This window comes from Falco cherrug, chromosome 2 (assembly GCF_023634085.1).
Source record: "Falco cherrug isolate bFalChe1 chromosome 2, bFalChe1.pri, whole genome shotgun sequence".
In the NCBI taxonomy this organism is placed as follows: Eukaryota; Metazoa; Chordata; class Aves; order Falconiformes; family Falconidae; genus Falco; species Falco cherrug.
The window spans coordinates 98688080-98714950 of record NC_073698.1 but is presented as its reverse complement, the minus strand read 5'-3'; the positions used below and the strand labels follow the sequence as shown (position 1 = coordinate 98714950).

General features: G+C 35.9%; 1 protein-coding gene across 2 annotated transcripts in view; it reads right to left on the bottom strand.

Annotated features, from left to right (window-relative positions):
- The window catches only part of NLGN4X (neuroligin 4 X-linked), a 188517-nt gene that overhangs the window by 128273 nt on the left and 33373 nt on the right, over positions 1 to 26871 (bottom strand). For both annotated transcript variants that reach the window (XR_003558092.2, XM_027798686.2), the window contains exon 3: positions 3561 to 4405. Coding sequence is in view for 1 of the 2 variants with exons in the window: in XM_027798686.2 (XP_027654487.1) it covers positions 3561 to 4032 (472 nt within the window). In the remaining variant the exon portion in view is untranslated. The remainder of the gene's footprint in view (positions 1 to 3560; positions 4406 to 26871) is intronic.

Genomic DNA, 26871 nt, shown 5'->3' with positions numbered 1-26871 from the left:
TAACTAAAAAAAAAAAATCTTGATGGATTGTAGTGGTTGCAATTCTTTCCCTTCCAAAGGCAAATGAAAACAGACATTGAAATTTTCCAGCTACCCTGGATTCTTTGAAATACAAGTGTAACTCTAGGGAAAGTGTCAGTACAAGCCATTTGTCCAGTAAAGAACAACAAAAGAATAAAAATCCACATGGATAGAAATGCAGAGATATTCTGTTAGGTATATATTTTGATTTCTATCATAAATACTATTTTCATCTAAACTGAAAAAAATAAGCCCCTAAAACCAAAGATAACTTTTTACTTTGTAAGAACATACTAACATGGTAAATTCTTGCAGGATTCTGCATTTGAAATCCAGAATCTTATGAGCCAAAAGAAAAGCTATGATTAATACAGATATAAAGTGGGTACAAGGCATTTTAATTTCTTTACCTAGATGCTCCAGCTATTTTAAGGAACTATAGAATTTCATGTCATTTAATTTCAGTATATTTCTTCAGACTGGAAGAGCAAGATTTCAGAGTATTTTATTCTAAATAACTAATCTTATCTACCCAGTTAAAGGGACTGTAGTCTACTCCTATTTCCATATAGTTTATACTGGCAGAATTCCATTGAAGCAATTCTGAAATCAGATGAATGCGTGTGTGCATTTATTCTTTAGTTCTTTTATTCTAAGTACATGATCAAAGTTTGGTTCCCTTCAATCAAACCACACAAGATACAAGAAACAGGTCAGGCTATATAGTGCAAACCCCCCACCCACCCCCAACAAAGCAACCCCCCCCCCCCCCAAAAAAAAAGAAAAAAACCCCAAAGCAACAAAACTGCCAAACTTAGAGCTGCATTTTGATTAGTTATTCACTAGAATTGATTTGAAGTATCTCTGCATGTGCCCACAGTTAATTCATTAGCTGTTCACCAATTCTTTTCACTGAAATTAAAAAAAAAAAGAAAAGAAAAAGATAGCATAAAATTATTATTCAGATTAAGTTTCATAGTCAGAGCATTAATTAGGTTTGAATGATTCCATCTGCCTTTTCCTTCAGACAGAAAACAGTTTCAAAGCTTTTAAATAAGTCTGTACTTGAGAAAGAATTGAAAATGTGAGTTTAACTCAGTCACTCACTTTGAGAACTTGTTTCAAAAAGTAATTTAATGGTCTGTCTCCATAACAGTGTAGCTCATTTTTGTCAACTAAGACTCATATAATGAAGTATAATGTATTTAATCAGATTGTATGGACTACAATTCAAAAACATTTATGTTTAGTACGATTTGGAGACACTAACTTAGGAGATGTGATTTGTAGGTCGGTTCTCCTTAATCATCTTTATGAACAGAAGGCTGCATATTTTCCTCACCAAAAAAAGCGACACTGAGTTTTATTAAACTAGTGATAAGATATATTGCATGCAATTAAAACATCATGTACTCCGTTTATTAATTTTTAAGTTTCTCATTCCCAATCAGAACCTGTTAGAAATGCTTGTCATATTGTACAGGAAATATCTTGCCTTCAGCTCATCACTGACACCAAACCTTGTCTCTCATTATTCAGCTACATGCTCTTTTATGCACAGGTTTATATTTTGAAGAGGATATATAAAAGAAAATAGATTCCATTTACATGCTATTTAGTGTAAAGAAAAAGAATCTAAAACAAGGACGAAGAGTCAGACACACTTTTTGCAGAGTTAAGTTGGTTAAAAGATATACAACAGGTAAAATTTAGTTTATTGGTCCTTTCTATTTTAGTCTAACAGCAAATGCCATTAGCTATTACACGCCAAGTGAGGGATTGTAAAGGTGGTTAGTCATTCAGCACATGGTATTTTATTTTTATCCATTTGATACCAAATAATTCTTTTCCTAGACATTTGTATACATTTTGACATGTATAAATACCTGTCTTCCTTAATTAATGAATGAAACTTCTTATTACTAGATTGGAGGAATATATGAATTTACCAACACTGGGTTTTACAATAAGACTGAGTTTGCAGAACTGATATTCCTTCACTATGAACAAATAAAATCTAAACCTGAAATGCTTTCTTGGGGCAAGCTTAACCTAGTCACTAATTAAAAGCTGCAGGATAAAATGAGGAACATAAACAAATTTGGGAATTATCCATGTTATTATCCAAGGAGTGAGATGCAGCGCAACGAGACTGGAAGAGGGAAAGAACTGAGCAGAAAGATCTGCTCCGTCATCTGCATGCACGTGTGCGTGCATGCGCGTGCGCACACACACACAGAGTCACACAGCCTCCCTACACACAGTTTTTCTTTTAGAGCACTTTTCATTTAAGTAGCTTGGTAGTATTCATGTTTGCAGAGCTCCCAGTATTCCCAAACCTTACCGCTTTATTTTTAGCTTTCAAGTTTTTGCTTCAGCTGATGAGAACAGGAAAAGAAGGTGGTATGTTTTATTGCTGGTAACAACTTGGAAATTCTGAGTAAAGAAGCCAATCAAGGCAGAAGGATTATAATAATTGAAGTACAAAATTTGCATATTTAGAGTATGGTTACTGAGGAATAACAATCCTTTGGTTATGCAAATCAACTCAGCTAAAGTGAAGGGATTTGCATATCTGGGAGAAATCTGTCACGTTATGCGTTGGTAACTACATTCTAAGTGGCTGAAAGAACTGGTTTTTAACAGAATATTAAACAAAATTGCCAGTAGAATATTTTATTTCCTTGTAACACAGAATAAACTTAACTGATTTGGGGCCTGAAAAAACAGGTATTCTTGTTTGTAGGAAGCAATATCATTCAAAATGACAAAAGATACATTCAGCATGCCATAAAGCTAGAATTTTTAAGACTGAGATCGTGAAAACTTTCAGAGTTGTGTGTTACCAGTTGTGTTCATCCTTTATGTCTATAGAAAGTGGTTTAAAGTAGCCCTTTTGTGACAGGATTGCAGAAACCATGAAATTTTAAGGCCACCTGTTAAGGTCTGCATAACAAAATAATGTGTACTTAATTTTAAATTTGGTGAATGAAGAAAAACAAGTTGGACTGAAAAGTTTCATAGCTACAGATCCTGGAAAAAAACTGCAGACTGAACTACTATAACATTTTTTTATTCTCTATTAAAATCAAGCAGAGTTAGCAGTAGATCAGAGGTATTACAATAAACCTAGAGAAAAATAATAGGGAAATTGTCCTCTAAAAATTAGTATGTGGCAGTATTTGTACCATTCATGCATGGGCAAATAAATAATGTTACTTCTGGTTAATGTTTAATTCCCCTTTCCTCTCTTGTGATTGATACTCAGCTGTAGTTCAGATGTAAATGTAAAGCTGGCTTACACACTCTGGCCACTGCCTGCAAAAGAAATTGCGGTTTGGTGTTACACTGAAACATGAGCGAGAATTCATGCAATTGTGTTCAGTCTACGAAGTATTACTTATAATGCATGTTCAGAGGCATGATCACTTTCCACAGACAAACCATGGAGGAAAGTGAACAAGGTGCTTTAAAGACCTGGCTACCGCTCACATGCAGAACTTGTGAGTGAACTGCAGTGTGGTCTTTAGAGTACTTACCATCTTCTGTGGGCACATAGATATTCAAATACAGACAGTCTTCATTTTGATCTTGAACGTATGTCACCACAGTATCCAGATTGGCTGTAAACCAGACGGGCAGCATGTCATTGAGCAGTGACCTCTCATCCAGGTACTGCGGGCAGACGGCGGCAAACTGTGTGGCGTTGCGGACACCCGTCCAAGACGATGGTGGCTCCGGGGGCTGAAATCGCCTTTCTCCAGTAGGAGGAGAGGCATAAGGAACACCCAGGTACTGCTCCACTGGACCAAGGATCTCATTAGGCAAAGGTGTTCTTAAGCCACGTATTTTGCCGTAATTCGTGGTAACAACTGGGTATTGTGCTTGGCCATCGATGAGAGTAAATCTTATAGCCAGTGCAGTTATCCACAGGAGGAAGTTAGAATTCAACATGACACACACTGGGGTGAAGATCAAAGGCAGCCATAGGAGTCCCATTGGTTTTGACATTATTTAAATCAACATCAGCAGGGCTCTTTTTTCCACAGCCAGGAGAAAAGTAATCAGTCAAGGAAAATGAAAACTAACAAAATAAAAAAGTAGTCAGAAGGAGATGAAGTGAGACAAAAAGTAACCTTGTTCAGGGAGCAAAAACCCCAAAGCTGATGCGTGGTAGGTGCCTCAGCTGACTGGCTGCAGACAAATCCCAGTGTCAGAAGAAACAAGGGACTGTTTGCCCCTAAGGCCCATCCCAGATTTCAGCTTGGCTTAATCCTGGCAACACACAGCACTTTCCAGCAACTAGTGTGTGGGGAGATCTGCAGTTATTCCACTTCCACAGCAAAATGGCTCCTTCTGGTGAAGTCCAGCCCACTAAGTCAGCCTGTGGCCAAGAGAAAACAAACAATTCAAATCAACAGAAACATTCATATTGGCATAAATCTAAAAAACCCACACCAAACCATATAATTAAATTTACACACCACTTCCATGCCAAAGCCCACAAATGTTTTATGAACTTTAGGCACCATGGTTAGCTATGTGTTTCCGAAGATTTGTAAGGTAAGAGAGCTGAAAACTGAAGCCACAGACTTGTCAGAGGTTATGGCGCAAACCAAACATTTCCGCTTCTGTATACGCTTCCAAACAAAACCACAGCCCAAACACTGCTGCTTTCAAGAATGGCACCACATTTAAGTGCTAGCTTCAGGGTATTTTCTGTCCTAAATAAACAGCTTCTCCTTTTTAAGCATATTTGCACTCCCACAAGAAACATTCATTAAATGTTTTGCCACACTGGATAATCTCTCTTTGTTGTGATATGACTTCTATAGAGTATTTTTCATGGGTATGCCTACTCTTCTGTATGACATCCTAATTTACCTCCATCTAATTCAGAAATTCCAAATAATGTAATAGCATTACATTAGTTCAAATCAAGTGTGAGAACAGTTACTCAATATTAGATACAAAATTATTGGTTTTCATATCTGGGTTGGGTTTTAGTTTTTTGTTTGGTTTTTTGTTTTTTTTTTTTTTTTTTTTTTGTTCTATGTCTGACAAAAAGGAACACTGGAAGCTGAAAAGAAGAACAAAAAAGCATGATACAATCTCTCAAGTCAGATTTTGACCCACATAGTGTTACAATTATGTAATATTACGTTCTTGCACGCTCCTGCTTTTAATTTTTAGACAGAAGGCAATTCATAAAATAATTATCTTAATTCTTAATGAAAACCAAGTCACATAAATATGCTAACCATAACAAGTAGTATAAATAAACACACAGCACTTCTTAATACTTACATTCTCCTCCCTGCCCCAAGAAATGAAAAAGTTCATTTTTACCCATTATTCAACCCAAAACCACAGATAATTCTACACCTAAAGAGATCCTTGTTATAGGAAACTGGTGCTTTCCATTTGAAAAGATGAACACAGATTTATAGATAAAACTTATCTAAGTGGACTACCAGGTCCACTTTTTCAGTCAGGGCTTTGTCTCACGAAGATGCACAATTAATTTTCAAAAGCAGAAAAAAAAAAAATAAATTAGCGATTGACAGTGATCTCAAATTAAAAAAACAGCCCTAAAACAAACCATTAAATAACCCAAACAACCCAAAAATAACCACAGCAGACATCTATGCAGATTGTTTAAGACAAGGAAAGTCTTTTGAAAGAAAGATATTTAATTCTTTCACAACCCCTGGAATTCTTCAATTATTTCATTTTAGCACTCATACTGCAAAATTTTTGAAACACCTGAACAACAGAGGCCAGAAAAATATCAGATATGTGTTATTTATGGTGAACCAAAAGTTCTATTGACACTTTCACTTGTAGATAATAGGCTTAAATGCTGTCTCCAAAGGACTTGCAATCTAAGTACAATTTCTGAAAGACGAATCAGTGACAGCTCCATCATGCCTCTCAGGGCACCACCAGGGCCATTAGTCCCTTCCTGAGCTGTGCTGCAGGAAGCCCTGTGCCCAGACCTATGCCCAGCCTGGATCTTGCCCTGACTAGGTCCCCAGATTGACCTTGGACCTGACTCCTCACCCTTCCTGGCCTGGTAATCATTGGACAGTGGCAGGGTCCTGTCCTTGTCCTCAAGCCCAGCCTCAATGGGTTCTTTAGGAGGATGCCCCATCAGCAAGAGTATCGCCCTGGCCCATCCTCCCCCATGGGACAGCCCCACTCTGGTTGTTCCCTGATACTCAAGAGTGGTCAGCCAGCTACTGGTCACTCAAAATTCCTCTTCAAGCATCTCCTTCCCCTCTGATTTTTGATACTGTCTTTTAACAACAGAAGTCTGCAGCAGGCAATTGATTTTGGGCAGTGTTCCCTCATGCTCTCTCCCATCCTGACTTTGGTACACTTTTCTGACCATGCAGCACAAACCAGATTTTCCAGTCATACTCAAATGAGGATTTAATCTCTGTTCAAGGAGGAACAACAGATCATATTCTCTTGATAACCACAATGCAGAAGTTTGTAATAACATGATAAGAAAAAGAAATGCGGAGTAAAGCACTGAGAAAATTGAGAAGGTAGAAGGACAGTGATCAAGATAATGAAAAAAAGACAGAGAAAAAGCCTTGTCTGGACAAACAGCAAATGCAAAAAAGAGGAAACAAAACAAGAAAACAAACTGGGAATGACAAATAAACAACAGTAAACACATTAACAGCATGGAGAGAATGAAAAATGACAACATGATGGAAAGTGGAAATCATCAATTGACACGCATACTAGAGATAATTCACAACTGTCACAAATGTGACTTCATAAATAATATTTATCCATACAAACTACAGGGTGTCTTTGGATCAAATATCTGGTGATATGCCATTATTTTGAATAGGGTGAACAGACAGGAAAAGGGAAACACTCATTATTGACCTGGAACTGAATTTGCTATATGATTCCTTATCTAGCAAATCAGACCAACAAAAGTTAGGTTTATGGGTATTAAATCCACTCATACAATGTGCCTTATTTTCCCCTGTACCTTAATATGAGCATACACAAAGTTTGCATTTCTGATTCTTGCACATGGATTCAAGATCTAAATGTCTACATAAGGAAACAAATCATTGGCTAACTCACAGAATATAGCCAGCTTTGTCAGCCCCACTGTCTGACCTATAACAGACCTGCAGCCTTTGCCGACCAGTGCAGAGACATAAACAAAGAGCAGATAGAGAGAAGTGCATTAACACAGGTAAGGTATATACCATAAAAGAGCAATTCTAAGATGATAAGTCACAATAAAACCACTATTTGTTGTAACAAGTTCTAGTTATTAAAAGTTATTGTTGTTAGCCATTTAAACGGCAACAGAAGCAATCAAATTTTTTTAGTAATTACTTATTAAACAGGTCTTTTCCAAAAGTTTACATAAATAATAAATTATATATGACCACTGTTTACAGTCACATGAAGAAAACTGTTTTGCAAAGACAGCATTAGGCCTTCTTTTCAGTTTATTGACTTACTACTAGAGAAATTACCATTTCAATAAGGTTAGTTTCACACTATGAAATACATACACATTCATACACAGAGAAAGATACATGGAATAATTTTCAGCAAGAATATCAAGAGATAAGAAAGAAGGCATGCTAGCTATACATTCGTGAACTAGCTGATTATGCTATGTACATCATTAAAAAGACTGGAAGATGCAAACAAGGAATCCCAGACTGCAATTACAGATTAATCTTAAATCAAAAACTCTATGCATTTTAGAATGCTTTTGGATATTCACTAAATCAAAACCAGTTTGATGCACATCTATATGCATCCAGTCAGCTGTTTAATACACCTTTACATACTGAGTATACAGGAAGAAATGTACTTGTAATATCTTTATTTATTATCACTAATACTGTTGGATTTTTTCCATTTTTATTTTTTATTTATTTTATTACTTCTTCAAGTATTAGAAAAATGTGTACAAACTTGCTTACAAAAACTTACTAGTTGGAAGCATTACCCACTCAAGCAATCCAAAACAATCAATCCAAATAAAAATATTTTGTTTAAAACGGTAACTTCTGGCAACACAATACACAAAGAGAAGTCAAAGGAGATCTGAGATCACATATCCATACATGACTTCTTTACTGGCACAGAAGTATAATTTGAGACTAATGAGACATTTATGACCTATGAAGTAAATGCAGATTGAAGTTAACAGGGATGTGCATCTCTTAGAAGCACCATTTGTACTCGATCATGAATCTATGCCCCAAGCCACACTTACAGATGCTTAAACAGTCTATGAATCAGGCCTTCAGGGCTAACCTGATGGTTTGCAGGATCTGCATTTAGCCCTTTTTCAGCTTGAGCAGATGAGTATGTAAGTAGCACTATACTAATTCTGCACCTGCTGGGGAAATATGAGATGGTTTAAAAGACCTCTTTGGTTCAGGATAGAACAGGAAACACTGAAGTGATTTCAACTTTTTTTGAACTGCTTCACCAGGTCATGGACAGTCAAAAGAAAACCAAACACAAATATAAACTATATGAGCGCAAGGGACTATGATTTCCTAGGGTTTCTCAGACTTTATCTAAACCAACTAGTGCAATACTGTGCACCTCAGCTTTCAGTCACTGACCACTTTTGGTCTCTGTCCCTTCTGCTCAAATTCCCTGGGGCAAGGTTTTTTATATGTACGTAGGCTTGATCTCAATACAAAATCAGGGCTAAATACCCACATAACTCTCTTTAGACATATGTTCTGAAAGCATAGAGTTGGCTTGATTAGCTGAACCCTGGCTAGTCACCAGAACAAAAATAACAAATAATGTAATCAATAAAACTTAATTTTCTCCTTATACTGATATTTTGTACAGTATTTCACAGAATATGGGAATTTAAAAAAATATTTCATTTACTAAGAACATTAATTTTGGCTTTTTTGTGTGTGGGGAGGGGTGTGTGGTTTGTTGGGGTTTTTTAATAAAAGTAATTTAAAAACATCCTGTTTTAAACATACATAAAACTCTATAATAAATGTACTGGTAGAAGACTGTAAATAAGAACTACCCAAGACAGCAATTTTTGAATATGCCTACAGTATCAACTTTAGCAATATATACATACATATACATATACATATATACACACACATATACATATATACACACACATATACATATATACACACACATATACATATATACACACACATATACATATATACATATATATATATATATGAAATTTGGAACTTCAGCCCAAAATTAATCACACTGTGATTTTCCATAAAATCTCTTCCCAAAGCAGGTTTAAATGCAACTCTAACTCAAATTCAGCACTACAACCTCTTAAATGTCACTGTGTTCAAAATGTTTGCTCAATCACACAGGAACAATTCTTTCAAATACCAGTAAATGCACACTGGATTTGTCTACCATTTTTCAAATAAAAACCAGTTATAATTTCTTTAGGTTTGTGGAGGGATTTCGGGGTTTTGTTTTTGTTTTTTTCATTTGTTTGTTTGTTTTTCCCCAGGTTCTAGGACTATTTTCTTGTTACACTGCAACGAGGTAAGCTTTGTTCTTCCTCATGCTATGTAAAGTCATTCAGAAAAGTCAGACAAAGTCATAGCGAACAACACAAAGGAACATCAATCATGAACTAATGGGGAGTTTCTGGAGTAGATTACCTAGAAGGTTGGTGGGAAGGTTATTAACTGAAATTGAGAAATCAGATATATTTTAAATCTCAGAACTGCAACAGTAGCAATGCCTGCCTTCAAATTAACATGCAGCAGAGTCTTATGAGAAATTATTTTTCATAATAGAAGCTATATGTTTATTTTGTTGGGTTTTTGTAAGCATTTTCCAGTAAGAATAGATTTCGACAATGTATTATTAAAATACTATTAAAAAAAAAGCCACCTCCCAGCACGCCCCACCTCCCCATCCCCCCAATCAAACAAACCAAAACCAAATCCAGACTTATAATAACCCTAACTTACCACTATAAACTTTGCTAGGGATGAGTATGTGACCTATGTACCAACATTATTAATGTATTGACCAAGGTATACATCAGTATGATTTCTGTGGTATCACACTGCTGTTCAGTCACAGCAATTCAACAGGTAATAGGGATTGGAGGGGGTTTTAGTGGTTCAGAATACCATCATTTGTCTTCTACATCACATTCTAATGTATCTTATTAATTCACAGTTAATATTCTCTGGAAGGTTTAAAGATGAAAAGAAAGTAAAACATCAGTGATACAAATTCAAGAACTGTGATATCTCCTTTCTTAAAATGAAGATAAATTCCAAGTATAGAAACATCACTGTGGACCTTGAAGTTGGTCTTAGATGTATGGTTAAAAATAACTGAGAACAAAGATAGATAATTCATATTATTTTTTAAAAAATCTAGAAATAAACCCTGAAAAGCAATGCAAATTATATACAAAGATTAAATAAAATAGATTTTTTTCCCCCCAAATATCACGCTGCATTTACCTTCTTATGAATTTCTTCAGTGAGTCTCACAGATAGGCTTGGAGTGTCAGCAGGTCCCTCAGGTTAGAATCTACAATCACCATTTACTTTTCAGAAAATGGACACACATTTATTTCATATCATTGTTTCTTGCTTGCAGCTAGACTGCCTTGTGAATTTTGAAGTCCCATACACTCTCAAACAGAATGATAGGACTATAAAGAAAGGCTGTGTGGTCCCTACATAGTTTTTGGAAACTGCAATTCTCTCCATAAAAAAAAAAAAAACAATTTGAAAAGCAAGCAAAGGGAAACAAAAAGTGTGATCATCACTCCTTTTCAAGTAAAACCAAAGAAATACACTTCTTAAGCATTTTACACTTCTGTAAAAAATCAGGTGTTTGGATCTAACTATAAAAAGCTGTTGCTGAAGAATCACAGATATGGTTTCCTGTAGAGGAATTATAGGGAAATGAAGGCAGGTTAATTAACATTGATAATACACAGCTGTGGATTTGTTTCAGGGGTGGAGGGTTGGCTGCCGTGGATGATGTGCAGCTGTGGCTGGTTCCTGCTAAGTAGTTAAATAGCTCTAAGGCGTGTGGCAAAGTAGCACTGGATGAAGAGAGACCTGGAAGAAGCAGAGGGAGGACAGAGTGTGTGCCCTGGATGTAGGAGAGGCCCTAGGAGAAGCAGAGAGAAGAAGGGGTCCTGGTGATGGATACAGCAGGGGCAAGAAGCAGGGTGGACTGGCCTGAAGAGGATGAACAAACAGCACAGATAGTAGATGGACTGTTGAAACCTCATGAGGATTGGCAGTTGTGCTGAGGCAAGGTGTGAGAGCTACTTATTGAAGTTCACATGGTATGTGAAGGTAAAAGCCTTGTTGCAGCCAGCTAGTTTTGATAGTGCTGTGATGGTTTCCCATATTTTTTTTCCCCTGTATTTAAAATGTTAAAAAAAAGCGTTTTGGTGAGGAGGACCCAAGACTAACTGGAAATGCTCAGTCAAGACAGTTGCAGTTATCTGACTAAGATTTGAACTCTAATTTCAACTGGTGTTGCCATAAAAAGCATGGAAAAACTTCAGTGGTTGGCCAATTCTCCTGATACTTCCTGCTTCTTGAGATAAATTAATGAAGATTGCAAATAAATATAAGGTTTCAATATTGGGATGGAAAAAATGTGGCATAAACTGTTTACAAACATACTTGAAACTACTAGCTATTCCAGGTGTGTTCCACTTCAGATCAAAATTTGACCATTCATGATATAAATTTAAGCTTCCTAGGACTGAATGGACACTGTAGCCATTCAAATGTCTCACGCTACAATGCAGAAGAGGTCATGACACACTCTCAAATAATATAGCAACAATTAACTTTTGCTGCAAGGTAATGTGACAGGGTACTAACTCTTTTCTTTGCTCTGAAAGAGTCCAATGCCTAAAATATGACTGTGGACTATGATTGCAAGATATATTTATTTGATAGTCTATTTGTTTAATTGTGGCTACAAAGTCTTAAGAAAATGCTGCTTTTCAAGTCCATATTTTAGGGAAATGTACGAAAAACAGCATCAGTACAAACTAGCACAATTGTGAATTTCATTTCCAGCTTCTACGTCTAATATGACCCTGTAAAAGAAATACAACATGCTCTGATTCTTTTTTTTGTCACACATCTGTTTTCTTAAATTCAGATATGTTACTCCAAGAGAAAAGGTTATGATCTGAAACAGGATGTTTAGACCTGACTTCCTGTAAGGCAAAAGCTCCTGTAAAATTCCTTATTCCCGGAATATGAAAATAATTCATGAGTATAAAAAAAATGAAAAATACAAAAATCCCTATTTCATACTTTTTGTTTAGGATTGCAGAATAGAACTTTTAAATTTAAGCCTTCAAAAATATTAAAGATCATTATCTATTACCACTGCATGACATAAAAAATGAACATTTTTAACATGGACTGGGTCTAACTTCTCTCCAGTAAGAAAGGTCAAATGACTGAAAAAGAAAATTCTTAAGGGAATCTATCAGGTTTTGTCTAAATAATAAACAGAGAAACTTACAGGTCTTATACCTCTCTTTCTCTCTTCACCCTTAAGCCTATGTATGTACCCTCCTCAAGGATGGAAGAAACTAAATCTATTGTCTGAAACTGAGGGACTGATTGTTAGGCAATTTGATTCCTAAGACAACTTAATTATTAGAACTTGATATCTTCCTGTTGGCATTCCAGTCGAAGAGGAAACAACAAATGTTAGAATAACAAAAAATGTTGGGAAAAGCAATTTAAACCAGCTAGGCATATAGCCCCCCCTGCCCAGTATGTTATATGGCAAAAAAAGCCAGTTGCTGCTCTATTGCATAAAAGCCTGAAACTGGGTTATACAGGAGACACAGGCATGACACTTTCATTTCATTACCTAGCTCAGTTACCAGGTGGTGATACTGCCTTCATTCATATGATAATGTCAGAATTATGCACTCATCTTGGAAATGGGATAGTTGAGTGACTACTTTCGTTAACCTGGAGAAAGTTGAACTCTCACCTCCCATCTTTCAAGTTACAAAAGTTAGATTTAAAATGAACAGACTTAAAATAAAGCTCGGATGGCTATGAGGATTGTGAGCAGCATTGTCTTTTGCTCAGATTCTCATCCTTGGCCTATAAGAAAACTTAACTTTGCAGCCTTGTAAAGCTGAAACTCTGCTGGACAGGTATTCTCCCTTACAAGCAAGCTTTATGCAGTTTGTAGGAGAATCACTTCATGAAATACAAATTGGGACTGGAGATTCTTCACTATGCTATCATGTCATGAAACTTTTTACAGCTTACTCTTCCCTTTTAAGTTTTCTTTCTTTGCTAGAAGTTGGACAACTTCACCAGCAGAAGGGAAGAACATCCCCCAACTTTTGTTTCTGTGCTGCTATACTCCTAACTTAATGGGCTTTCTCCTCCTAAATGCTGGCTTGAGCCACTCTTATTTTAGAGGTGAGAGAGGTTGCCTCAGCAAGAAAAGCCTTCACAAAATGTTATGAAGGATGAGATCACCAGAATCACTTGCTAGATCTTAGAAGAGAATAACAAGGCAACCATTCCTATGCTGCCTTCCCCTCTCCCCACGAAACACTGAGTTTGAAAGCCTGCCTGGAAGACAGTCCATGTCATATAATCTACTTATTGTCCTGTCTATACTGAATTCATAATGAAGTGTGAAATTCTTAACTTTCTAATTGATATAAGTACTGTTGTGAATTATATTATACACTGTGGACCCCCCTAAAGTTAAGCAGATTATTACCATAGAGAAGTCCCATTTTGGATCCAGATTTTGGTCTGCTTTTAGGCCAGTGCAGTAAGCGCTGGAATTTAGGTCTAAGCAGTAAAGTAAATAAGGCCAGAGCACTGCTTTCAGCACCGTCTTGCCACAGTATTCATACCTTCCAGCCAATGCACAGGCATTACCAGGGAGCAGGACAAGCTGGAGGTTCTCCTCAACAGAAAGTACAAATAAGGCTTTTTTTTTTTTTTTAAGGTAAGAAGGGTTTTATCTATAGAGATGCTAACTCTGCTATGCTGTGGGGCCTTAGGGGCAGAGAACTGGATCTGGACCACTTTATTTACAAAGAGACATACCCTCATAGACAGCACCAGATATAGCTCTCCTCCACAGTGATGGATGCCAGAAGTCCAAGGCTGACTGCCTGCTTTTATGTAGGGTACATTTTTTGCTTAAATATGGGAAATGGGGGGGGAAAAATAGAGGGTTTGTTCCCCCATAAAATTAATGAAATATGGCTGTAATCTTACATCAGATAGGTTGACAAACCTTTCATATGAGAGGATGTACACAACAAAAACAACAGCAAGAGTGGGATTAATTTTCAAATCCACAGTAAAGGCTGAGTAAATATCAAGCAGTCCAACAAAATCTTGAAGCCTAAGAAACAGACTTCTTAAATTCTATCCCTTTGGAAATATGAATTCTAAAGTTGTTACACAAAGTAGCAATAAGATATACTACAAAGAATAATTCCACACATAAGATTGAAATAGATGTCTTGATATCAGTTACTTGAGTTTTGAAGGTTCTTAATAACTATTTTTTCAACTTTATCTATTTGTTGCCAAAAAGGGCATCAGGAAAAGAAAGTTAAGATGGAATGAGAAAAGAAAAGGGTATTAAAATCGAATATTTTGTAGGTAATTTTCTATTCAGTTAAAAAGGTCCTCCATTTCCAGCTCCACCCTCCCCAAATGATAAAAATCAGAACATTTTTCACGGTCTTTTAACAATTCTGAAAGAAATCTCAGAATTACTAAGTGAATGCTTTTCTCTTAGGTAAAAAATATAAAATAAATTTCTTAAAATTATCTGCATGACAGCCCCTATCATTCTACTACACGCTTAACTTCAAAGCTATCTCACATTTAGTTAATTATATTTTTTTCCATCAAAGGCTTTTCATAAATCTAACACAATATATCATATTTTCTTTGTAGTGTGTAGAACTGGTATCAGAGTAAAAAAGGAAAGCCAACAAAAAATGTAGTTATTGTTATTTCTGTTCCTGCTCACCCTTCCATTCCCTATTGGAAAGTTTCTATTTTTGCATAGCAAAATGAAAAGGTACCTCCTCTACTTTGGACACATCACTAAAGCTCCCACTTTTTTGTTGTCCCACTAACTTTGTGTGAAAATTAGGTATTTTTTCTAAAGCAGAAGCATATACTTCAGGCAGCAATTCTTCCTACTGTAAAATAGGTATTTGACACTAAATATTATTTGAAGCCAAACCATGAAAACATCCTGAAGCTTGTTTAAGGAGCCCAAGTAATTAGCCTAGATTAGACAACTAACTGTCTGATAGTTGAAGTACAGCAAGATGACTTTTTCACATTTTACCAATATGTACATAATTAGAACTGTGATACACAAAGTTAAGAAACTTGTAATTTTCCTGTTAGTTTCATACATGAATGAAGTCCTTGTGAGTAAATCAGGTAGATCATGTTCTGCTATAAGTTTCTAATAGGCTTTTTTTTCTGTTCTTTCATTAGTTCTGCTGATGGTTGATTAAAGATCATGCAGCATCCATTGCTACGAAATTCAGTATACAGTGTTTAGACTACACTTCAAGTGTTTTCTTGCCTAGTATTCAATTCCCATTATCCTTTAATTTTTATTATTGCTATTAATAGTTCCCATAGATATCTCTGTGTTACTTTGAAAGCTCCTCTGCATGGTACCTTCCTTGAAGCAAAAACATATCTTGATGAACAAGTTTATCCATTTTCACCACCTACACCTAACGTCAGTCTTTACTAACATAGGAATGATAGGTTTGTGGAAAAACAGTATTATGTTAGAAATGTATGATCATTTTGATTTTGTCTCTCAACTTGTCAGAAAACATATTTCCCATTACTTTTTGGATGCAATGAGGACTATTCACGAATGACTTTCTAAGAGGATCCATGAAACACTGTTGTTATCATATTATTTAGCACACTCTAGCTGTTTTCAGAGAATTTCAAAAGTACATGGGCACTATCAAAATTGCAAACAGATAAGAGAAATAAATCACACATTTTTTCACAGATTGCTTTTACCATGTAACACATACATACAGCAATACTCACACTAACTGCACTGTAGATTCTTACATGGTATAATTTTCTGATCAGTTGAAAAAAAGAGAACAGGAGAAGGTAAGCAAATACACTAGCACCTTTCATAACGAGAAGAAATAGTTTTTAACAATGTGATTTCATGACAAAACATTATGCCTCAGTACCTTTCCAAGACCTGTCTTATTCTTGTTCTCCCATGCTTGAAAATGTGTTCTCATAAAAGTATCTTCCATCCTTTCACTCTTTTGCATGTGGCCTTCTCAGTTCCCTGTCTAATTCTCAAATCTTTCTCACAGAGTGTACGCCACTTGTTCTTTTTTCCAAATCATAATTCTCTCCTATAGATCTTTTCTTCTCCCTGCTCATTTGTTTCTAGCTTCCCTTCACCTGTTTATACATATATGTAAGGTATATAAAGAACTATGCCCAACAATTCAATGTCAAATTGACTTTTATTTTGTAAAGGGAATCTATTTCATTTTTTTTAAAAGGATTTCTTGGGGGTTTTTTTCCCCCTCCCTTTTTTTTCTTTTCTCATGTCTATATGGGATGATATTGCAGAAAAAATAGAAGACAATTTGCAGTTGCCAAGTTAACTAGGAAGAACTGATCTATTTTTTTTCCCTCCCTCAGTCAACTGATTTAGGTGAAAGCTGAATAAAAAAATGCACCATGCCACATGGCAGGAATTATGGCTTCCTGTGTGCTTCTATTATATCATCTTAAGAAATCTCACTAATAAAACATCATACTAACCAAAAATATCTGCCACAAACTAATGCGGTCAATTAATAGAACAGATGGAGGTCAGGGCAGACAATTAAATCCCTTTGACAGAGGAAAAGATTATTCTACCTCATATTGGAGATATGTCAGTAATTCCTGTCTGATCTGACTTACACTTTTATTCCTCAAAATAATTCCTTCCATAATGCCTTCTTTGGCATGACAGAGAAAGATACATAATTTAAAAGTCTTGCTTGCTGCTGCGTATAACTATTTATTTTTAAAGTGATGTGAAAGTGCACCTGTGTCTTATCAGCAGTATTTTTACTGATACCTAGAACAAGAATATCACATCCTTTTTGCTTTTGTTTAGACAGCTGCTATTCTTCTCAAAGTCTGCCCCCCAGGATGATATAACTATCACCTTGGCAAGTTGTTAACCACTTTCTTTTTGGAATTTAATATTGTTTCCCATAGGCACAGGAGACAACCATCCAGGAGTCCTGATTCGTTATTTCTCTGGCTCTGATTTCATGTCGTATTGAAATCTTACAACAATTTTGGCATATTTGTATCAATTGTATTTCCTAAACTCTTGCACTGAGATAATTGTGTTTCTGGACACCAGATCTAAACTGCTAATACTAAAACCTGTAAGTACTGTTGTCATATTCTGGCAATATTGAGTACATGCTTTATATTTTGAACAAAAAGGTTTGGACTACCAGAAACTCAGAGTTATTTCACTTTTTTCTGATTTTTCTGATCCCCTGCCTGTACATTTCCAACACTAAACCATAAACAGCCATAGGTAAAAATTGTTCAGATGAGGATTTAAATGAAATTATCCAGGAGATAATAATAAAAAAAAAAACAAACACAAAAGACCCCCAACTTTGCATCAAATGACCGCTATCTTTTTTTTAATTATAGAACATTTGGGAAAAAAAAGTCTGATGTTGCAGTCCTGAACATCAGAGTCATAAGCCCAAAAGTTTTGATAACTCTTTAACTCCATTTTTTAAATTAACTCAAAAACTTACTGTGGTAATATTTCAAAGATAACAAGCTCAGAATCCTGTTGCACTAATACTATGCTAATATTTAAAAGCACTGAAAATTCCACACTCTAAAAGTCAATGAAGCTGCCAAGACAGTGATTTTTTAGTTATTGTTGCTGTGATTGCTCTGTCCCAGCTCCAATTTCCATAGAGGAAATTCTAATACATTCATTTTCTTTGTCAAGTTCATCTATTGAAAACTCTTGCTTTGTAAATTAATGAACTTAGATTACTTCGTTTCTACACTGTCATCAAAGGTTGGTCTTTCAGATACATGTTCTTTAATGAATTCTGCTTTCAAACTAATTTACAGTTTATGCTGAAAATAGCAGATCTGAATTTCTTGTACCCTTGTGTAGCTTATTACCTCACTGTTTATACTTTTGGTTTTAGTTATGACAGCTTCTAAGCGTATGGAAAACAGATTCTGGTTCTGCCATTCACACCACTGCACTCAATCAGTTGTATTTCACTAATACTTAATAAAAAATCTGAAATAAACCTTATTTCAGTAGCTTTTAAAATATTTACTTCCATTCATTTGGCCAAATAATGTTAATTTCTTGCAACTACCCTCCTTTAAACAGACCTGTAATAACAATAGAGGCTCTCAGTCTTTTGTCCATCACCTAGCTTTTCAAGTGACTGATTGTCATTATGCAAACTTGTAACATAATTTTTGTGTGTTTTTCGCTCTTTTTTGATACTTCCAGGTAATGCGAGTGAAAGGGACGTATTGTTGTTTTAAATCCATGGGAAGAAAATTTGAATGCTCTTATGTAAAGATCACAGGATCATAGACTGGTTGAAATTGGAAGGGACCTTTGAGGTGAACTGGTCTAACCCCTCTGCTCAAGCAGGGACACCTAAAGATTGCTACCTGGAGCCATGTCTATACAGCTTTTAAGTATCTCCAAGGATGGAGATTCTGCAACATCTCTGTGCAACCTGTGCCAATATTCTGTCACCTGCACAGTAAAAAAGTAGCTTCTGATGTTCAGATTAAAAAAAAAAAAAAAAAAAATCAATATGTAACAGTTACCCAGATAAAGTACTATTTTCTTTAAAAGAAAATATATTGAAAAGATTGGGGCATATGCAATAAACACTATTTTTCACTCATGATAGTTATACCATAATCACTAGAAACATTATCCACATGAATATTTTTGCTAACAATAGCCTTCCAATCAATTTATTGAATACTTATATTCTTACAAGAATTCAGTATCAGACACTTAAAATGTCATTGAAACAAGCCAATCAACTATCATTCAAATGAAAAATGAATTTTAATTCCCCAAAGATAGCTTGCATTTTCAAAGCAAAATGACATAGAAAAAGAGCATTTGAAATAAATAATTTGAAACGTGAATTATAGCTAAATTTAAGTTAGTGTGTGATCAGTTTATGCTGTAATGTCATTTTAATTGGCCTGCATTGCAGAATAGAAAAATTTCTTCAGAATTTTTGTTACATTTATAGGTTTCCCAATTCTAATAATTATCATAATAGGTCTTCATAATTCTGTCAAATGTCTCCAATTTGAGGTTTGGGGGTTTTTTGTCATTGTTAATTCTCTAAAATCAATAGAACCAAAGTACCTTGGTCAGAATAACATGAATATCATATGTACAGATAACTTAATTTCCCCAAAGAATCTTGGCAATGTGCATGCACTCACCTTGTAAAAAGACAGGAATGCTATTACATGAGTTTGGATAGAATTCAGATCAGCTTCAGAAAAGCAAACCTGGACATGGAAATAACTTTTGCTTAAAAAAACACCCCTCTTTTATTCCTTGAATTAGTAATATATAAATATGGTGCAAGTGTTTTTCTACACAGTGAAAATTAAATGGTAACTTTAATTGAAAATTAGCTATAGTGATAGTTATTTTCTTTTATATCACTCATTACAAAGTAGGTACGGTTCATTTGCTTACTAATATGTTGTATCTGGAAGTTCTTTCCATACTTTTTTTGGGATTTACATTTCAGGTCATTCTATGTGTAAATGTATCTTTTTTGGAAGGTTGCATGGCAAATGGAAGAAGAGTTATCTTTTAGAGCTTTACACAAAGCTTTGTATATTTTTTATAGAAAAATAAAACTAAATTAAAAATATCTACAGTGAAAGAAGATAATTCAGACTATTGGCACACTTTAGTAATATTTCATAATTAAGACAAAGTTAGGCTTTCTGCAAGTACTCTTGCACAATACACGCAGAAGATATTAGTCTTAAAGGCTGTCTACAGGCAGTCCAAATACATGACTTTGTCTAACATTCTATTTTGGTAATGCTATTTAAGTAAGAGTAGCCTGCAACTAAGCATAACAGATTCCTTGTTATTCATAGGCAATTTTCAGAGATTTGCATCTCATCTTTATGAATCAAATCCATGACATATGTCTACCCTTAACAGTAGTTACAATCACAGGGGTATAACATAGCATAGGAAATATCACCTATGTACATTTAAAGCAAAGCACAAAGTCTCAAATGATAGAAGCAACAAAAATTTTTCAATATGATTAACTCCAGTGATTGCAAACTACATTAGAATTAAATGCATGATTTAGTTCCACATAAAAGAGCTTTGTTTCCACCATGGAGAGCCAAAACAAATTTTAATAGACATTTGATTGCAGATTATTATTTCTTACACTAACAAAACTTGCAGATTTTTAATATTATAACAGCACAAAATTTTGTCACTTATTTGTTAACATCACATTAAAACATAAAAATTTCAGCTGGTTTTCCTAACTTTCTGTGAATAGTTGTGTAAGCTTTAAATCCATGTTCATGCTGTGAGTGCAGATGGGCAAATCTTTGCTACCAATACAGCTGCAACCAGGTGAAAAAGACAATACTATTAGTTCATACCTCTTCAGAAGTAGACTACAATGCCTGAAAACAGACAATCTGCATTTTACTTGACCTGAGTGGTTTCACCTACACACAAATAATTCTGAACTTTTTTCAGGTAGTGGATAACAATATTATGATATTTGTATTCTGTTCCCTTTCTTGGGCTTTTTCCTTGGGAAACAACTATGGAATGCAAAGAAGTACATATAAAAGGAAATTTTTGTGTTTTTTAAAAAATAATCTTGTAGTAAGAGTATTTTAGAGACATTCAGCTTCCATATTTAAAGTTCAATAAAAAATGCTGTATATATGTATTTTTTGCATAGTCAGTAGAAAATAAAAACAAAATACTGCTCTAAAATGTACAATACCAGATATCTGGGTCTAAATTGGCATGCAATTAAAACTAAATTATTTTGTATTTACATATACAAACAAATAAATTTACCTTCAGAATCAAATAGTGATTTTCAGTTCTAAGACATTTTTACAAGCAGTGTGGCTTCCTGCTGGCAAAAGCATTTTATTTTTTTCTTTGAAAAAGAAAGAAATATGCCATCATCTTCCCTAGTCACACAACAGCTGTATCAATTTGTTTTCAGGGCAGTGATTAGCATAATTGTGGTGGATTACTTGCATTTGGCACAGAATAGAAATAATTCAGTATTTTTCATCATTAAAGAACTACAGAATCATAGAATCATTTTGGTTGTAAAAGACCTTAAAGATTGAGTCCAGCTGCATACCTAACACCCAGCTCACTACACCCTCCTTTCAGGTAGTTGTAGAGAGTGATAAGGTCCCTTCCCTCAGCCTCCTTTTCTCCAGACTAGATAATCCGGGTTCCTTCAGCAGCTCCTCACAACACTTGTTTTTTAGACCCTTTCTTTACCAGTGTCACTGCCCTTCTTTGGACGCCATGCTACGGTTTCCCCAACCTATGCAATACTAGGATTTTTAAAGACACAATTAAATGAATACCCAGTCAGCTTCTCAAAACCAAACCCCAGACCATTTTGCTCTCCTCCACCCTTCTTAGCAGCACTGCCATTCCCAAATTAATTCCTAGCAGTACAGAACAACTCTGTCTCATTTTGTCAGCATTCACTGCCCAGAAGAAAACCTCTGAAGAGCTCTTCAGTCCTCTGTTTCCCATGAGATACACTTCCAGAGGATTGAGGTAAATTAATAATAATAAATAATCCTGGGTATCAAACACAAGATTTATATTCAGAACAGTATCCAAATAGTCTCCATGTAACTTATTAGTTAACCTCAGAAGTGCATAAACTCCCAGAGACCCTCTCTTTTGCATGATAATGCTCTCTGAGGTCCAGAGCCACAGTAATTTCCAGGTATACTTTTAGATGTAACACTCAAAATCCCAGTAAATATTCTAAGCACCTGAAAAGCTCACTGAAACCACAGTTTTCTCTAGACACACAAAAAATACACTTCTGCACTGACCAGACACCCAGCATCTCACATATGTTTGTTCTCAGATCAAAAGGGGCCACTTTCAGTTGTAGATAGTGGACACCTATTTTTTGCTAAATGAAGTAGTCTACCTGTGAGCTTGGTGTCTAGCAAATCAATAGGGATCTAGACCAGGGGTCCTCAAACGACGGCCCGTGGGCTGGATACGGCCCCCCAGGGTCCTCAATCAGGCCCCCAGTATTTACAGAACACCCCGCCTCCCTGCCCCCGCTGCGCCCCCCCCCCCCCCCCCTCAGGGGTTGGGGGGGAAACCAAGCAGCCGCAGATAATGGCCTGCCACTTAATTCATGCGCTGGCCCCCTGTTTAAAAAGTTTGAGGACCCCTGATCTAGACAGTTATTACAATCTAGAAAACTATACAGAACATGGAAATATAGGTACATAAGTTTGAGTGTTCAACACTACAAAGAGCTAGCAGATATGACCTAGGACTTGGGGGATATCCAGGCTTTCTGGAGTGGTGCTAGAAGTTTTACTCCTAAAATTGTACTAGAATTCTGTTTTTAAGAACCCAAATCTCTTTCAAAGAACCAAAAACCTTAATTCTTCTGATATTAGTAGACAACCTTGCGCTATAGCTAGCATACTCATCCATGAAATTAGTTGAAAGTAGCCACAATTAAAGTGTTACTCAAAAGTTTCAGCTTTACATAATTTCTTAAAAGTTCAGAAAAAAAAACCCCAAACTTTTTGATTCTATCATTAATGATTTTTCACCCATTTTATCCCAAAATTCCACTTCTGATATTGAGCTGCCTATAGTGCTATTTATAGTGCTATATTTGTGTTAAAACTAATCAGTTATGTTCATACTAGGCCATTTACTTTAATGTTTTGCATGTTTTATAAGCATGCATAGATAATCACTGTATGATATTAGACAAATCTTAGAATCATCAAATGGTTTGAGTTGGAAGGGACCTTAAAGATCATCTAGTCCAACTGCCTTGCCATACGCAGGGACGCCTTCCACTAAACCAGGTTACTCAATGCCCCATTCAGTCTGGCCTTGAATACTTCCAAGGATGGGGCATCTACAACCTCCCTGGGCAACCTGTTCCAGGCCTCATCGCTCTCACTGTAAAAAATATATTTTAAAAGTTATTTTACACCCACTCTAAATCTAACTTCTTTCAATTTAAAACCATTGCCCCTTGCTGTGTCAGTACAGGCCCTGGTAAAAAGTCTCTCTCCACATTTCTTATAAACTTCCTTTATATACTGAAAGGCTGCAATAAAGTCTTCCTGGAGCCTTCTCTTCTCCAGGCTAAACAACCCCAACTCTATCAGCCTTTCTTCACAGGGGAGGTGTTCCAATCCTCTGATCATTTTTGTGGCCCTCCTCTGGACCCACTTGATCAGGTTCACGCCTTTCTTGTGCTAGGGACCCCAGAGCTGGACACAGATGGGGTCTCAGAAGAGGTGAATGAAAGAACTTACCTCCCTTGACCTGCTGGCCACACTTCCTTTTATATGGCCTTGGATAGGGGCTTTCTGGGCTGCAAGTGCACATTGCTGTCTCATGTCCAAATTTTCATCAACCAATATCCCCAAGTTTGTTCTATGCAAGGCTGTTCTCAATCCACTCATCACCCAGCCTGCACTGGTATTGGGGATTGCCATGACCCAGGTGCAGGACCTTACACTTGGCCTTGTTGAACTTAGTGAGATTCTCAAGGACCCGCTTCTCAAGCCTGTCAAGGTCCCCTGGATGACATTCCTTCACTCAAGTGTATCAATTGCACCACTCATGTTGGTGTCATCCACAGACTTGGTGGGGGTGTATTCATTACCTCTATGCCATTGATATGGCATTTAATAATATTGTTGCAGTGTAGACCCTTGAGGGGCAGCACTTATTACTGGTTTCCACCAATAACCAATGGAGCCCTCGGTTTCGTAACCTACCTTACAACCTGTATAAAAAGGGTTACATGATATGGTTGACTCCTGTTCTAGAAATTGGAGTTGATGATCCCAGAGATGATCTTCTGTCAAGTTGTTTCTAAAAGCAACTTAAACTGCAGTGTGCAGAGCTCAGATTAAGTCACGGGGACTCCAGGAAGATAAAAGATTTTGCTGTTAAACAGAGCGATTTCTTTTATTTAAATACTGAGGAAGGTAGCTGCTGAATGGCTAATGGGAAGCAATTTAGTAAAAGATATAGATGGTCTTCCCTTGCCATATTACTGAGTTCTCCAAACAAAACAAACATAACATTGCAGTCTTGTGGTTACTCAGGAAGATGCAGCACGTTTTGAACCTTCATAAGATGAAGACAACTGCTTACATGTAATTCATTTACACTGGTATGTTCAAAAGCTTCACTGTTGTTCTTAGAAAACAACAATGAGGCGTTTTGAACTCTTTTTTTAAGAGTTAAGAGGTCCCTGTAAAAACAGATATAACACTGCTACTTGTTCAGTACAATAGATTTAAATTATGAGTCACAGTAATAAAACATTTTCAAGTTAAAGCACTGCAGACAGTAGTAAAATTTGCACGCCAGTTCTTTGAATTGAACATGACAACTTTAAAAAGCACCTTTAATCAATCAAATGAGCTGCCTATGCAAAACAGCGTGATTATTTCCCATTTTGCTTTCACTTGCTTACAATGTAATAATTCAGTGAACTCCTGTTGGCCATCCAGTCTGCATAATGTTGAAATTACATAATTTTAACAGTTCTTTGTTATTGTTGTACAATGCTTTACATAATGTAGTGTTCAAATAAATTTTCTGCAAAATCAATTGTATTTATGGAATTGTTACTTAGATAAGAATAGTTTATGCTTCTTAAAGATTTAGGGTAATCACAACACATATTTACATTTTCCAACTGATGTCATCAGTGAAATTGTACTTTAACAACAACAACAACAACAAATCACTACAAACCCATTCAACTATTTCCTGAAAACTTTTATTAAAGCTGAAGATTTTAGGGAAAGGTGTTAAAATTATTCAATCACATTGCCACCTGGAAGTAAGTTTAATGCCCTGGGAAGTTTTGGTGTTTATTTTTTCATATTTGAATAATATTTGCAAATGCTTCATATTTGCATTTCTCACTTGGGTTCTTCAGAATTCCACATATTGCTAGAGATCATTAGAGTTCACCTACATTTAAGTAGTTAAGGTCAGTCATACAGAAACACATAACTAAATATTGCAATTAAAAATGAACGGATACATCAAATTCAGAGGTAAGGCACCTTTCATATTCATTAATGAATCTGAACATTTTCACTCCAGTATTCATAGAAGGTGGCAAACACACGACATCAGTGATGTAGTGAATCTGCTAAGGTTAGATTTACCAGTAACATCTCAGAGCAAAGAAACTGATGCAACTTATTTTATTTTTTCTAGATCAGCTGAGTCACAGTTAACTATATCAAATCTAGGATTTCAGAACACTCTCCCTAGACACAGATTTATAGATGCATGGAGAGATGTGGAACATCCTGCAACGACATCTAGACAGACTTGTTAAATCCTGGTTAAACTCCCAGACAGTAGGTGACACCACCTGCATTTCTTGAAGAAGATGCAGTTCCCAATTTGGAAACATACTGAAATGTTGAGTAACAGCCTCAATTAATTAACATGACCAGAGCATCAAGTCTGGGATGTTCAGCGATAAGTTCATTGGTTGCTCTTGCTTATCAATTATGTTCCAGTATGGAAAACACACCTATCTTTATAAAAAAGAAGAATTTTAAATCGAGTTCTTTCCTTCTTTCTGTTTCAAATTTAAGAGAAATGGTGGGAAGAGAGTACATTATAGAAAACATCAGCACAGCCTCTATATCATAGTAAGGGTCTTAGGAGCTTATTTAGTTGATGGATTTTCATGATAAAATTATGCTAATACTTCACCAACAGAGAATACATGTGGGAAGTATTTTGCTTCCATCTAAGAATGTATAATACAGTAAGAACCTCAAAAGAAAACTAGAAATAAGAGTTGAAGGCACTGCTTAACCAGAGGATGGACTGCTCAGCTAAGCGCTCTTCCATTTATAGCCATAAACCCTGACAAGAGGAGGCAAAGCAAAGATTCTGATCAACAACACTGAATCCCAAGAGCTGAAAAGTAGGCTGAGGAGAGCTGACAGCTCTAAGAATGAGAATTACCTTGTACCCTGATTTTCCTCAGAGAATTAAGAGATGATCCATTTCTTAAAACTCCCAAGACTAGAGCTGGAACAGTTTATTCCTGCCTTCTAATATGAAGGCTGTATTATTCCTTCATATTTGTTATCGTAAATGATACAAGGCAGAGGCTTGATCAGAGTCTGAGAACATGATCAAGAATCTGACAGTATGTGGCTACATCAAAGAAACTACTCAGCACCCCATGGACTACCACAGGGCTCCATCTGTGCACTCAGCTGTCAGGTCAGGATTTTAGATCAAAATCCCACCATTTAAATGAGCTTACACCTGTGATGTAAGATCAAAATCTGAGGACAAAGCATGGGCCATTTATTTGCTTTTATTTTTATTACTATATTGTGCATTGCCAGCAAGCACTTCTTGCATATTCTAAACATAAAT